We start from the raw sequence: 14771 nt of genomic DNA on the forward strand, positions 1-14771 counted from the left end.
ACGCGCTATACGTAATGTCTACACCAGCACACAGTAAAAGAGAGTATTTGAACAAGCCTTGATTATTGTTAATTTACTATTGAACCAACAACACTCACTTTAACAGACTCGCAAATTAACAATACATGTTTACGCAATTAGCCGCCTAGTCAAGTATATCTGGTCTGGTTTTAGGAGGATGTCTTGCTCGGTGACATATTTATAGGTCTGGCATAAATGTAGTATTACTATCGCCTAAACGCCCGGCCAAATATTGCGAATACAACGTACCAATGGATATTCTAAACCACCGTGTGATAGAACTCTCTATCGAGATGGACTGAGAGGTCTGTTGAAACCGCCGTTTCGGTTCATGTACTGGCGATACTCCGTCTTCTTCTCCTTCCGTACCCCACCAGCGTTGTTTCCTGAGACCTTCTTGTTCTTTGTCGTTCCGAACCCACCGAACCCCATCATGGCCTGCATGGCAGCCAGGTCGTCGTCCTCTGCTTCCATTGGGTCGTCTTCTGCCTCCGAGGCCTGGCCGTCTTCTGAGTGGGCAGTTTCCTCTTCGTGCTCGGGGCGTGATGCGGGTGGTGGTGAGCGGCTGGCACGAGATCCGACATTGAAAGACATGTGAGGTGCTGGACGCTTGGCTTCGGGGCGAGTACGGGTGGGAAGGGTTGTTTCGTTGGAGGAGGGGCTACGTGATTGTGGTGATGCAGAGCGACGGGGTTTGGCTGAATGAATTGTTAGTCTTGCCTTTTTGTAAGAGGATTGAAAGTGCATACCTCTTCGGTCCTTATCATCATCGCGACGGTCGTCCCTTCTTGGCCTTGGCGGCGCATCGTCTCCGTCATCTCGTCGCCTGTCTCTTTTATCTCGGTCATCATGGTGTCGCGGACCCCGATTATTTTGGCGACTCCTATCCCCGTCTCTGCCATTGTTCCTTCTATCTAGAGACCTAGAGCGATCTCTATATCCACGACGTTCGCGCGATCGCGACCTGTACCCTCTACGATCACGGTCGTTGTTGTCCCTATCACGTCCTCCGCCTCCGCGCCTATCGCGTCTATCAGAGTTGTCCCACATTTGGCGACTGTCTGGTCGCCTGCTTCGTCTTGAGTCGCTCATGTTGTCGATATGATAGCTATGTCTGCTTCTTGACTTGGTTGGGATGTGTTGAATATTCAAAGTGGGATAGTTGTTGGAGAAAGCATTCATCTAGAGAATTCTAGAAACGCAAGGCTGCTGCAAACAACTTTAATGTGGAGATCGATACAGCGTGGCGGTGGCTGGTGAAGCTAATTGATTGGTCAAAGCTCTACCACTGAACCCCGGATTTCCTAGAGTCTCAGCCTTGCGTCGTCATTGTCAATTCGGAGTCCCAACGTACGTGTTCTCTGGAGCTTCGCCTGTCTGCATGCTGCAACAAACCGATTGCGGTAGTGGATTTCTTTACAAGTTCCAGAACCCCATACACGATCGTATCTTCAGAGATAAATCAAGGGGTATTTAATTCCTCAAGATCATGGTCAAGATCGCCCAATGGGTGTCGACGGCGGCACTCATCCTGGGCGCCTCAGCCGTAGATGAAGCCTCGTCTGTGCTGACGACAGAAATTGGCCGTCAAAATAACCAGAGTCTCTTTTGGGGCCCATACAAGTCCAACTTGTATTTTGGTGTGCGGCCGCGAACACCAGATGGTTTGTGGACGGGGCTCATGTGGGCAAAGGTCGACGACTACCAAGACATTCAGAATGGTGTGTGAAACATTTGGCTATCACTCCCAAATCTACTAACGCTAGTCTCAGGATTCAGATACACCTGTGAACAAGGAGAAGACATTCACGGATATGGATGGGATGAGTACGATGCACGCATAGGCGGTGTGCAATCAATCCACGACAAGGGCAACAATATTGACTTGACAACAACATTTGTCAAGATTCCAGGAGGCAATCATGGTGGAAGCTGGGCCGCTCGTATCAAGGGCGAGCTTCGAGAAGGTGCCGCAAAGGATACCAAGACTATGCTCTTCTACTACATCGCCCAGGACGGCGAAGGCGAGCTCGATGTTGAAGGCGAAGGCACCCAATTTGGTTTTGAGGACGATGTCGATTTCAGTGGCAACTCGAAGACTCTAGGAGACTACAAGCTCGCCATAACAAAGGGCACTGGAAAGCATCCCACATCGAACAACAAGTTGCTCGAAGACCGACATGGAGACAAGACTATTGTCTCAAGCCCCCAAGACGTTCCTGAGGATCATACCTGGCAGGGCAAGCCTGTTGTTTTTAAGAAGCTTCAAGAAGCTGTTTCGCCCGTCCAAGAAAATGCTGATCAAACCGACCCTCCACCGCCGTGGCAGGTATACCGCATTGCCCACGCACCCGCCAAGGCCAATATCCAGATCGTAGAGAAGACGTTTGAAGGACCCTTCGAATTCGATGTTATCTTCTCATCAGCTTCGTCTGGAAAGGAGTTCAACTCTGAGGACGTCACCGAGCAGATTAAGAAGACCTCCGAGATCTTCAACGAGCGTTTTGCAAACACTTTCAAGCTCAAAGAGCCATTTAACCTCGAGAAGTACAAGAAGTTTGGCAAGAGCATGTTTTCCAACCTTGTCGGTGGTATTGGATACTTCCACGGTCACCAGATCATTGACCGATCCTATGCTCCTGAATACGAGGAGGAGGATGAAGAATTTTGGGTCGAAGCTGCAAACGCCAGGAGTCGCACGAAGCCGGATCTTGAAGGACCCTATGAGCTTTTCACTAGTGTTCCTTCTCGCCCGTTCTTTCCTCGCGGCTTCCTCTGGGATGAGGGTTTCCACCTTGTCCCCATCGCCGATTGGGATATCGATCTGACTCTTGAAATCGTCAAGAGCTGGTACAACACCATGGACGACAATGGCTGGATTGCTCGCGAGCAGATCCTGGGTCACGAAGCTCGTAGCAAAGTGCCTCCTGAGTTCCAAGTTCAGTACCCCCACTACGCCAATCCTCCCACTCTCTTCCTTATCATTGAGGGCTTTATGGAACGCCTTCGTGCAGCCAACGGTACTGAACCCCAGAAGCTGGAGCGCTTGATTGGGGCGGACCTTTTGCAAACTGCCCACCTCGACAACATCGAACTCGGCGAGACCTATTTGCGAAAGTTGTATCCCCTTCTACGCCGCCAGTATGATTGGTTCCGTAAAACCCAGCGAGGTGACATCAAGAGCTACGATCGTGAGGCTTACTCCACCAAGGAGGCGTATCGATGGAGAGGCCGTACTGAAACCCACATCCTCACCAGCGGCCTGGATGACTATCCCCGACCTCAGCCCCCATCCCCCAGCGAGCTGCATGTCGATCTCATGTCTTGGGTGGGCCTCATGACAAAGTCCCTAATGAACATCGCAGACGCCCTCGGTATGGCTGAGGATGTAGATGAGTACAAGACGAACTTGGAGGGTATCGAGCACAACCTCAACGACCTTCACTGGTCCGAAAAGGAGGGTTGCTACTGTGATGCAATGGTTGACGACTACGAGGAGCACGCTCTCGTATGCCACAAGGGCTACGTTTCCCTGTTCCCATTCCTGGTTGGTCTCATGAAGGCTGACGACCCCAAACTGGGCAAGATTCTGGACCTCATCGGTGACGAGGATCACCTCTGGAGCCCACACGGTATTCGCAGCCTGAGCAAGCAGGATGAGTTCTACAACACTGGCGAGAACTACTGGCGCAGCCCAGTTTGGATGCCAATGAATTATCTTGCCGTGTCTCAGCTTCAAGTAAGTGCCTCGTAACGGATGATTGAAAATAGTACAAATGCTAACATAACTACTCAGAATGTTGCTTCGCAAGAAGGCCCATTTCAAGCCAAGGCCAAGGACTTGTTCTCACGTCTGCGCAAGAATCTTGTCGACACAGTGTACAAGAGCTGGGAAGAAACAGGCTTTGCCTGGGAGCAATACAATCCTGATACGGGAGCCGGACAGCGAACACAGCATTTCACTGGATGGACTAGTCTAGTCGTCAAGATTATGGCCATGGATGACCCCAGCAAGGAGGATCATGTTAGAGACGAGCTTTGAGTGGGTAAGGAGAAAAGGCCTTGTATGGCCAGCTATACGGACGATTTGGCTGTGTAGACACTAGACTTTACTTGCCAAGTCATTGGCTAGACTGTTGCCTATAGCTAGGAAACCGGAAATATACTCACACGGCTCCTACCGCATCCCTGAACCATGTGAAGGCTTGGTGCGTTAGAACTAGGAACGAACTACAAACTAGGAACAGGGATCGAATCGTTTTGCCATTTTGGGTAAGTCAGGGACAGAAGCCTCTAACTCTCATCCTACACTTGTGGAAGACAGGTGGCTGTGATTTGTCCTTGCGTACCTTGCCAAGGTTCTTTGGCTGCAGATTAATCCGTGTACTATTATCTATCGGCAGGCTGCCACTGTTTGGTGGCGTCCGGCGGAACTTATTCAATTGACCGAGGGCTGTCAATTCGAAAACGAAATACAGTATAGTCAACGTCAGCGGGATTGCTGCAATGGTGTTGGCTATAGTTAGACTCGGCAGCGATTCCTAACCGGTGCCTAGCTCTGCGTGGTACTATTCCCAGACGTAGAGTCACTGCCGAGACTTGTGAGATGCATGCCGTAGCCATTCTTAGCAATGAGCCAAAGCTTACAACTGTTCCAATGCATGAAGTTGAAAACCGCTGCAGATCTTGGACTAAGGCAGACATTTAGCCTACTGATTACCTGCAGTAGTGTAACCACCAGTCCAGGACCAGATGATCCCTGTAAGACACCCCTGCAAGCGTTGGGGATCCTTCCCGAGACATGTCCCAGGGACTACCGTGGTGTAAGCTTGAGAAACGAAACGAAACGAACATCGGTTGATGAGCACTAGGTTCAAAATGGCTGTATCTGTGGCATAGCGCAATGTCTCAGAGGTAGCCAGGATGACAAGAGGCGGGACAATGGCTTTAGGGCTTATTAGGTGGGAATGGCGACGGTAGAGCTCGGTTCAGGTTGCAAGGCTGATTTCCTGGAGAATGCCTCGTGGTGGTGAGTGTAGTAAGTCAGCACATTGATTGGGTAAATTGGATCACGTCCAGGGCTATGCATCGAGCTAGTTAGCGAAAACAGTCAGATCGTGCGATAACGCGCCAATTGTCCAATTGTAACACATATTCTATTTATAAAGCGCCTGGGCGCTTAACTGTCGACAAGGGTATCAGTGTTGGTGGAAGGGTGAGAGTTGTGTCTCATTGCGGCTGTTTGGTGCGCTCAGGCACATGACAATATGATGAGAAATGCGAATTTGCGAATAAAGATTGATTCATTTGATAGAGTAGACGTAAAATGTCGTTCCCGTGAGGGGATATCTGGCGTCTGGTTTCTGTCTCGCCCACCATTGGCGCAAGTCGAATCACTTACTATTTGGGGGTCTGGCCAATAGCAAGCGGTACCATAGATCTCGGTGAGAATCGCAACCCCCAGTTCGAGGTTGAACGGATCCGACGGGACAGTTCAGAAATTAGGTCCCATGGCACTGGGAGGAGGGCCCTGGGCCTAGGCATGGCCGGGCCAACCCTACGAACGGGTAATGCTGTAGGTGCCGTGCCGCCGGAACCTGAGTATGCCGGGTATCCAATAATAAGATTTGGATAGGCTGCTCCAGGATGTTGGCGGCGATTACTTCATGTACATTGTCTAAGTGAAAAGGTACCTAGGTTTGTCTCAAGTGTGACGTTTCATTCGGCTGCTGCCCCCACGAGGGAACTTGTGCAGCACAGTCATTAGAGCCAGGATGGACAAGTCGAACTTGTCCAAAAATGAGTCACGATAAGAGAGAATTGGGAAATTCGGTCAAGCATTCAATGCCCCAAGCGTTATGCTTGTAAGAAAGGCGGAGATGAGATTGAGTTGAGACTTGCATTTGACCAGAGTCGAGGTGCCCGAAGAAGGGATAAGATGGGTTGGGAAGGTGGGATAAAGTGGAATCCGGGGCAGTTTGTCACTTCGGCAGGCGGAACCCACGGGCTTGACCGATGCATGCCAATGGGGAAGTCGCGTCATGGCGTTAATGGTTGCAGCCGCCATTTGGGGGGAGCATGACAAAGACGATGACAAAATAACTGACGCATTCTGCTTACCAACTTGGCCATCGTGGTGCCTGTTGTAAATGTCTTGTCTTTTAGGCAACCCTTTTAACTTATCGAACCCTCCATGTGACAGAATGAACCATTGGGGACGCGCACTCTGGATTGAGCACATGTCGAGACGCATTCAGGGTCAATTCCATTATTGGCAACTTCCATATCACCAATCTCTTATACGCCAATACTACTTTCATCTGGTCTTGTATCTGTAATCTCCATCCCTGACTCCGAGCATTGTCGGAGTTTGCTTGGAATCATATCACACGGCCTCATTTGTCAGCCTTTATGACGTTTTAAATGCGGAATTACAATTGACAATCAATGGATGGATGGACAGTCAAGATTCCGGATGGCGTGGAAGTAGGATCGAGATACGAATTACCCGACGTATTGTCGCGTATTTACGTATCTAAGCTCCGTCATCATCCTCGTCAGTCCCTGACTAACAATGTGGTATTGAAACTCAGGCTTTGGGGGTCAAAAGACTACCATCATGACAATGCTGTAGGTACAGGATAGTATCTACAACACTGCATGGTGTGTTTTGATCTCCGTGGGCAGAGCCGTGGACGAGTACGGACCAAGTATGACAACGACATGGGTCCAGGGGTGTTTTATTCCAAGGAGGCTGTGGCTTACTCTTATTCCCTGTCCAAGCCCCCCATAAGCCAATCTGTCCCCGTAATACGCACCGCAACTTGTTCGACTCACTTGACTGGATACGGCCCACGTCTTCCGCTCCCGGCGAAGATTCTTTTGTCAAACAGAAGATTACCAGAAACCCCCCCTGTAATGCAAGGTCCCCAAAGAATCCTCAGCCCTACGATGCTGTCCCTCCACCAGTCACGCTTCAGATCCCGGCCCCTGTCAGCTCGCCGACATGGCGCAGGCGTATGTACTCTGTCCTGACCAAACTAGTATCTCCCAGTCCCGGTTGATGACTGTTCCCACGACCGTGTCAAAGAAGTTTCCATGCACGGAATATGGCAATGCACAATCTACCTTACCTACCCAGGTAGCCTTGTACCCTCCCCCTAGCCTGTCTACCTTAGTACTATGTTTCTATTTTGTATCCCTGCTGTCGTAGGGTGTGCTTGATCCATCGTCATGGCACGACCCGAATAGGCGTCAGCCTTCCACCGTTGTCTCCCTGGTAGTCATCGCCTACCGAGATTCCTTATCCTTCTTCTTACTTGACGTTCTCTGTATATAAGTGTCCTGTCATCCGGGTCAAATCTAAAATGAAAACATCATCACCATCAACATCTTCCACCATCTCATCTAACAGCATCCACACTCTACAACTCTAATCACTTACACACAACAAAACAACACAACACAACTCAGTTACAACTTCAACTTCAACTTTCAACTCTGTTCAATTTACTTTCAACCCAAACAACTCATTCACCACATTTACAATGGCTGCTTTCACTCTCACATTTGCTCCCTCTACCCGCTCCTTCGGCCGCAGTGGCTATAACAAGGACGGTGACGACTCTGACACCAAGCCCACAAACAGCCGTGGCCGATCTGGCTACAATGAGCCTGAGGAGGGTGACTCTGGTCGTTCTGGCTACAACGGCCCTGACGACGACGAGAGCTCTCAGGGCAACAAGGGCCGCTCTGGCTACAATGGCCCCAGCGACGATGATGATGAGTAAAAGTGTCTCAGTCGTCTTGGATTTCTCAAAAGCATACACAAAGTGGTAGCGCAAGCATGGATGAGGCGTTTTCTGTTTATACACCTGTTTTTCCCCTCAGCATTGTTACGGAGTTTCTTCTTTTTCTTTTAGCATCAGCATCAGCGTTTGGATAGTATTGGGCATAGAAATAGCATCGCGGGTTGGGATTGGAAAAAGGAGGACACACAAGCATAGCGGGATTGGATCTGCATCAGCATTGGCATTGGCATGGCATAGAAGCAAGCAACAGGCATTATATCTTTTCTTATTTCTTTTTATCATCATTCTCATTTCAAATGTCTCTCTCGTTCTTTCTTTTGTCTAGATGTGGCCCTAGTGGTCGACTCGGGCACATTAACCCAACTTCCATAGACCGGCGTTATGGCTTATAGAACTTCTTTCAACGGCAATAGACATTCAACTCTTCTCTTTAGCAACCTTTTCTTTCCCGTCGTTATTTGTTACAAGTAGCTTACTTCCCCACACAGAATCTAACACGTCAAGTCAGCATCGTGTCCAACACCTGGTATCAACTCAGTCAGAACTTACTTCTCAAAGATAACACCCAAAACATCTTCCACATCTCCAAACTCACCCCGACCTGTGATCCGGGCAAGACAATCGGCGGCATATCGCAGAAACTCAGCTGCGAGGACCGTGTCGGCGTCCATGCCTTCCTCGGGAGTAGCCTCCACCATGAAATCTTCCAAGTGCTGTCGGCACTTGATCAAGAGTTGGCGCTGGCGTTCCGTTACACCCAACAAATCCTGGAGATCGACAGGCATGGATGTCATCCTTTCAAAGGATTCCACGAGCCTGGTAATCACGGCCTGAATACCGCCCGGATCCTTGCTCTCCCATGACCCTGTCTGAGCCTCCTTACACGAGATCGACACAAGCTCCGCCGCCGCCAGCTTGGGGGCCCGAAGTTGGGCATTTTGTCGAAATTCCTGAACAAGCTTTCCAAACTCCACTTTATCAACTGCATCTTGCTTGTTGACAACGACTAGGCAATCTTCCGCCCCTGCAGCAAGATCGAGCGTTTCCTCATCGTACTGCAAAAAGAATCCTCTCGGGCCCTTTTCCACTGACGCAAGGACAATGACGAGATCCGATTCCAAAGCTCGTTGTTTGGCTCGTCGTATTCCTTCTTCCTCCACGGCCCCAATTGCGCCACTCTCAGCCTCGCTGTTAATTTGCGAGCTCTGGGATCGGAATCCTGCCGTATCTGCAAAAGAGCACAAGTATCCACGAATATCCAAGCTTGCCTCGACTATATCTCGCGTAGTGCCTGCTTCGCCAGACACGATGGAAGCTTCGCGCCCGACGATCAGGTTCATGAGTGAGCTCTTACCGACATTGGGTGGGCCCAGCAGTGCAATACGAATTCCGTTCCTCAGAAGCTCGCTTCTTTGACTTCCTTGTTCATGCAGCTCAATGCTGTGTAGCATCCTAGCTACTTGCGTCGTCACGTTCTGCAGAAGTTCTGCCTGGGACTCATCAAAATGTTGGTCCTCTGAAAAGTCAATCAGGGCTTCGATTTCTCCTCTGGCCAGCAACAGCTGTTCCCTCCACGCCTCGTATTGCCGACCAAGAGAGCCAGAGTTACCGCGCACGGCTGCACGACGCTGCTGTTCTGTCTCTGCTGCTAGGGTATCACTCAATGACTCAATTTGAGCAAGATCCAGCCTGTTGTTAAAGAAGGCACGCTTCGTAAACTCGCCGGGTTCTGCATATCGAATACGATGCGCAGTGGCACATTTCGGAATGGCTGCCAGTACTGCTTTGACTGTGGCTGATCCCCCATGAACATGCAACTCTAGGACATCGTCGCCGGTTACAGTCTTTGGATTGGGAAAGTAGAGAATCAAAGCTTCCGAATCCAGAATGAGAGGGTGATTTTTGGCAGAACATGGATCATAGAGTGATCGCACAGTTGCAAATCTTGGTTTTGGCAAGGGCTTAGATGGACAAAATGCCTTGTATATCTACGGTACCTGGTTAGTATATACTTGGCATTGTATCAAATGTGCTTACCTCTAGACATGACGGGCCAGAGATACGGATCACTGCAATACCGCCCCGGCCTTGTGCTGTTGACAGGGCATAAATTGTGTCATCCACAGCTGTGAGCCTGGAGACCGCTTCTGACTCATGGGTAGCCCATGATTGTTGCGAGAACAATCTATGCCTCACGGCAGGATGACATATCTGTGGTGATGAAAGCTGAGAACTGATCCGATTACTAAAACTGGAAGAGACTCGAAGGAGACTTGCGGCACAATTGGGTCTCCCCGGACGAAGGTTGCGCCTGAGCATCAGCAGGTGAGTTGGAGAAGAGTACGTATATTTTACTTGGATTGTTCAAAGACGAATTGTATCAGCATGATGAATAATTGATGGGTTGATTGTGCTGAACAAGCTAAAAGTTTTACAGGCTTAAGTGAGCTGAAGGCCTGAGACTCGGCTGTTCCAGCACTTAGGGTCCACTGAATTCGATCGATACTGTAGTGCAAGCTCTATTCTTCTCGCTCATTGCTACAACAAAAGCACCAAACATCAGTCGCTTTCTTTGATTAAGGTCAGATGTAATTTTTTTTATTCCTTTTGTCCCTCGATCGCATGGAGTATGTTGAATTCAACCTCCATTTAGTTTGAATATTTATCCCTGTTTTCATGTGCTGGCGAGTTATCCTTCTTAGTGAAAAAAAGTGATGCTCCTAACCGTAGTATAACAGAAATTCAACAGTAATCCCTGTTTTCATACACGAATCTCATCCATCCCACAAACTCATCAAACCATATACCTATTACTTCTCCCCGGTAGCTTCTCTTAAGAAGTAGCGAATGTCTCAATAAACTTGGCGAGCTTCTCGGCTCCTTCCAGAGAAATGGAGTTATAGCTGCTGGCACGGATACCGCCAACACTGCGGTGGCCCTTGAGACCAGTGAGACCTTGAGCAGTGGCTTCCTTCAAGAAGGCCTTCTCGGTGGCATCAATATCGCCGTTCTTAGTAACACGGAAGCAGATGTTCATCCTTGAACGGGCAGACTTGTCAGGGACAATTCTGTACACGTCGGGATGGGCTTCAAGAGCGCTGTAGATGGCCTCAGCCTTCTTGGCAGACACAGCCTCTTGTCCCTCGACCTTGGTGTAGGTCTTGATCGACTTCTTGAGAACCTGGCCAGCGATGTAGACACTGTCTCTTATTAGCAACTCTGTTATAACTGCCTCGGATAATTACTTACTCGAAGATGCTGAGGGTGTTGTAAAGACTGTTGTTCTTGGCGATAGTCTCGTAAGAGAAGATAATAGGAGCAATAGGAAGGCCAAGCTTTCGGAGCAGAGAAGCAGAGGGTTGAGGAGTCTTGGGAGGGAGAAGGCTCTTCTTGATGATCACAACAGTGATACCGGTGGATCCAAGGTTCTTCTGTGCGCCAAAGAAGATGACAGAGAAGTTCTGCACGGGGATTCTCCTTGAGAGAATGTTTGAAGACATGTCGGCCACTACAATAGGGCCTTCGCTGTCAGGGCCAGGGGCCAGAGACTGGGGGAAAGCAGGGAATTCGACACCATCGACAGTCTCGTTATCACAGTAGTAGACAAGAGCGGCGTCCTTGGAGAGGTTCCAGGTGCTCTCCTCGGGAATCTTGCCATACTTGCCGTCGTTGGTCTTACGGGCATCGGCAACAATGTTGACATGCTCAGGACCAAGAAGTCGCTTAGCTTCCTCGGAAGCCTTTTGCGACCAGCCACCAGTGACAATGTAGTCAGTCTTGAGCTCCCTCTCAACAGCGTTTCGGAGTTCCTGCTCAACGCGGGGGTCATCCTCAGGAGCCTTGAGGTTGGCGACGATCTGTGCCTTCTTCTTGGTCACCCAGGCGCCAACAAGGTTGTACATGGTAGCGGAGAACTCTCCAGTACCACCACCCTGCATGAAAAGAACCTCATAGTCCTCAGGAATGTCAATGTAGGAAGCGAGATCAGCCTTGGCCTCGTTGATGATGTTGGTAGCCAACTCTGAGCGATGAGAGTGCTCAGCGATTCCTAATCCGGTGTCCTGGAAATTGACGAGGGCCTGGGCGGAAGTCTCAAGAACGTCTGTGGGCAGCAGAGCTGGGCCAGCGCCGAAATATGTGATATCAGATCTTGAAGGCATGATGGTGTTGGATGTGGTTCGAGGTGAAGAGTGTGAATATGCTAAAGAGTAAAAAAACTGGAGTTGTCTAAAAGTCGCAAATATGTAAGTCGTAGTGAGTCATCCAATAGAAACGCCCAGCAAGAAGGGATCCGATATTCAACGTATGACTCTAGAAGTTGTATTTCGGTATGACAAGAAGATAACGCGAAAATGAGTGATAATTTATTCATGTCACAAGTTTTCAGTGACTAATTCTGCACTCGTCAATGGCTTACCAAGCGTGGACTGTGATGGCTTTTATGTGCAGACTTTATTCGTTGATACTGCAGCAAAACAACCAAGTTATCAATCACCAAGCCTACAATACTAGCTCCGCATCAAACATCGACTAGTGAATCTAGTAGTGTAGATCCCTTATGAATTCAAGAGAATTTCAGCGAGTTTTATTTTGTTCGCATAGACATAGAAAATAGTACTGTAGATACCCTGTATAAGTTGCTAGGTTTTTATATGCATGTCTAAGAAAACGTTGACAGTAGCTTTGCTGCTCAAGCTGGAACACAAAATCTCAATAACTATTAATGAAGATTTAAATTGTAACTTTAAATGCGTAAATCAAGATTCAAGACAACCGATAGCGAAGATTGATAAGCGACAAGCTTGTTGACGTCGTTTTAGATTACGAAAATCCATCGAGAACTTAATCAGTCGAGGACTCAACCACAAAGCCAAAATTGCAATTTCTTTCAATTGAGCAGATAAATAATTGCTCTTATGCTTATGCACCTTGAACTTAATATTGACATTTTTCATGTTATGTTACTTTGTAGTTTCTCTAGTGATAAATTGAGTGCTGGAGTCAAATGAGCTTGTTTTGGCTGGTAAAGGCTACTAAGGTTTCATCACAGCTAACCTTCAGAAAGACATATAAACAGACATCTTCGGACATCATTCACGTTTACAGCTCTCATCACTTTATTTCTTCAGTACGCCTCGTGTTCACCAACGTCAAAATGATGAGACAGCTTTCCAGGCGAGCAGGGCAGTCAGCTCTTGCATACAAGAAGGGATTAAACAATCAAATGTTTCCTCGCCATTCTTTGCCCAAACAACGAAGAACAGAACTTGACAGAGGCTCAAAGAAGGAGGCTAGATGTAAAGATGGAAGAATTTGGCAAGAGCCCTTCTCTCAAGATCAAAAGATGAAGCACTATGCTGATATTGTGTCGAGTCAAGAACCTACTGGCTTGACTCTCTTGCGCAAATACCTGGCAAACGCATAATCAATAAAAAACGCCCATAAGTCAGTCTTATGACGTTTCAAGATCTCAAAAAGTATCATAATCAGCACTTGTGTGAATGGTAATTTCTCTCCTCCACTTGGTTAATCGCATGTTCAATGCTAACAATCAGTGTCTTATTCCGTTTCTTAGATTGTGTGAGATCATTTCTCCATGATGGAATGTCATCATGGAAGCTATCCGTTTAGGCAGGCGGTGTGACGGAATTTCCGCGGCAGAATACACAGGCGGCAGCAAGAAGGTACGACCAGGCTACGAAGCTTGAGCTGCCTGGCTCAGATAGGTAACGCACGCTGTGCAGGTACACCTCAACTCTACCTGCCTCACTATCTCCAACCTCAACTATTAATCCCAGCAAAGCTCACCACCACAACCCCGCCCTGAATAACGTCTTTACGCAACATTAATCCGGCAGCTCGCATTCATCATGTTTCGAAACAACTACGATAACGATTCCGTTACCTTGTACGTCACCGAGCTCCTCCCTCAGTACATTCACCAAGCTAACCATTCCCAGCTCGCCCCAGGGCCGGATATTCCAGATCGAGTATGCTGCTGAGGCAGTGAAGCAAGGTTCCGTCGTTGTCGGCATTGCCAGCAAGACTCACGCTGTGCTGTGCGCTGTCAAGGTATTACCCGCCTCCCCTCCTCCCACTACTACCGCCATTGTCCAATGCATAAGCTTCAAAGCGAATAGTCTCTGATTCCATCTCAATAGCGAAACGCCGAGGAACTCTCATCTTACCAGAAGAAGCTCTTCACCGTCGACGAACATGCCGGTATCGCAATCGCTGGCCTTACCTCCGACGCCCGCGTTCTTTCCAACTTCATGAAGCAACAGTGCCTCGGCCACCGACTTACCTATGGCCGTGCCATCCCACTCCGATCCCTCGTCGACATGATTGGTGAGAAGGCCCAGATGAACACGCAGATGTACGGCAAGCGTCCATATGGCGTCGGTCTCCTAGTTGCTGGCGTTGACGAGCGCGGTCCCCACCTGTTCGAGTTCCAGCCCTCAGGCATGACAGAGGAGATGCTTGCTTTCGCCATTGGCGCACGAAGCCAAATGGCCCGAACGTACCTCGAGCGCAATATTGATGCCTTTGCCGACTGCTCGAAAGAAGAGCTGATTCAGCATGGTCTCAAGGCCTTGAAGGAGAGTCTGGTCCAGGACAAGGAGCTTTCAGTAGAGAACACATCAGTCGGCGTGGTGGGCATCAACATAGTGGATGGCAAGAAGAAGGTCGAGCCATTCAAGTTGTACGACGGATTCTCGGTGCAGCCCTGGATTGAGAGCGTTGGTGAGAACCAAGGCGGCGCAGAAGAAGGTGAGGGAGAGGGTATGGATGTTGACAGCTAAACTTGCCACGAATTAAGGTGCGAAATACGGCGTCGGTATAGATCATGTAGTATTATGCGCTGCAGAAGCAGCTTTTCATGAATCTTAATCATTCGAGATCAAAGCAAGCGGTTAGACGGGTTGAATAACAACCGAC

General features: G+C 48.9%; 6 protein-coding genes across 6 annotated transcripts; 3 read left to right on the plus strand and 3 right to left on the minus strand.

Annotated features, from left to right (window-relative positions):
• Window positions 1-306: 306 nt before the first annotated feature.
• Window positions 307-1113, minus strand: FPSE_07275 (uncharacterized protein; the record flags this gene model as incomplete). The annotated part of the gene is made up of 2 exons (XM_009260393.1): window positions 307-719; window positions 771-1113. The coding sequence occupies 2 exons, from the start codon at window positions 1111-1113 to the stop codon at window positions 307-309; spliced, it is 756 nt and encodes a 251-aa protein (XP_009258668.1).
• A 397-nt stretch (window positions 1114-1510) lies between these two features.
• FPSE_07274 (uncharacterized protein) lies at window positions 1511-4063 on the plus strand (the record flags this gene model as incomplete). The annotated part of the gene is made up of 3 exons (XM_009260392.1): window positions 1511-1742; window positions 1794-3760; window positions 3818-4063. The coding sequence occupies 3 exons, from the start codon at window positions 1511-1513 to the stop codon at window positions 4061-4063; spliced, it is 2445 nt and encodes an 814-aa protein (XP_009258667.1).
• Window positions 4064-7568: 3505 nt separating this feature from the next.
• FPSE_07273 (uncharacterized protein) lies at window positions 7569-7811 on the plus strand (the record flags this gene model as incomplete). The annotated part of the gene is made up of 1 exon (XM_009260391.1): window positions 7569-7811. The coding sequence occupies one exon, from the start codon at window positions 7569-7571 to the stop codon at window positions 7809-7811; it is 243 nt and encodes an 80-aa protein (XP_009258666.1).
• Window positions 7812-8304: 493 nt separating this feature from the next.
• FPSE_07272 (uncharacterized protein) lies at window positions 8305-10219 on the minus strand (the record flags this gene model as incomplete). Its single annotated transcript, XM_009260390.1, has 4 exons — window positions 8305-8323; window positions 8382-9820; window positions 9870-10017; window positions 10188-10219. 4 exons carry the CDS (start codon window positions 10217-10219, stop codon window positions 8305-8307), a joined length of 1638 nt encoding a protein of 545 aa, XP_009258665.1.
• Window positions 10220-10665: 446 nt separating this feature from the next.
• Window positions 10666-11992, minus strand: FPSE_07271 (uncharacterized protein; the record flags this gene model as incomplete). Its single annotated transcript, XM_009260389.1, has 2 exons — window positions 10666-11032; window positions 11082-11992. The coding sequence occupies 2 exons, from the start codon at window positions 11990-11992 to the stop codon at window positions 10666-10668; spliced, it is 1278 nt and encodes a 425-aa protein (XP_009258664.1).
• Window positions 11993-13702: 1710 nt separating this feature from the next.
• Window positions 13703-14635, plus strand: FPSE_07270 (uncharacterized protein; the record flags this gene model as incomplete). The annotated part of the gene is made up of 3 exons (XM_009260388.1): window positions 13703-13740; window positions 13793-13904; window positions 13994-14635. 3 exons carry the CDS (start codon window positions 13703-13705, stop codon window positions 14633-14635), a joined length of 792 nt encoding a protein of 263 aa, XP_009258663.1.
• Between the last annotated feature and the right edge of the window lie 136 nt (window positions 14636-14771).

This window comes from Fusarium pseudograminearum, chromosome 3 (assembly GCF_000303195.2).
Source record: "Fusarium pseudograminearum CS3096 chromosome 3, whole genome shotgun sequence".
NCBI lineage: Eukaryota > Fungi > Ascomycota > Sordariomycetes > Hypocreales > Nectriaceae > Fusarium > Fusarium pseudograminearum.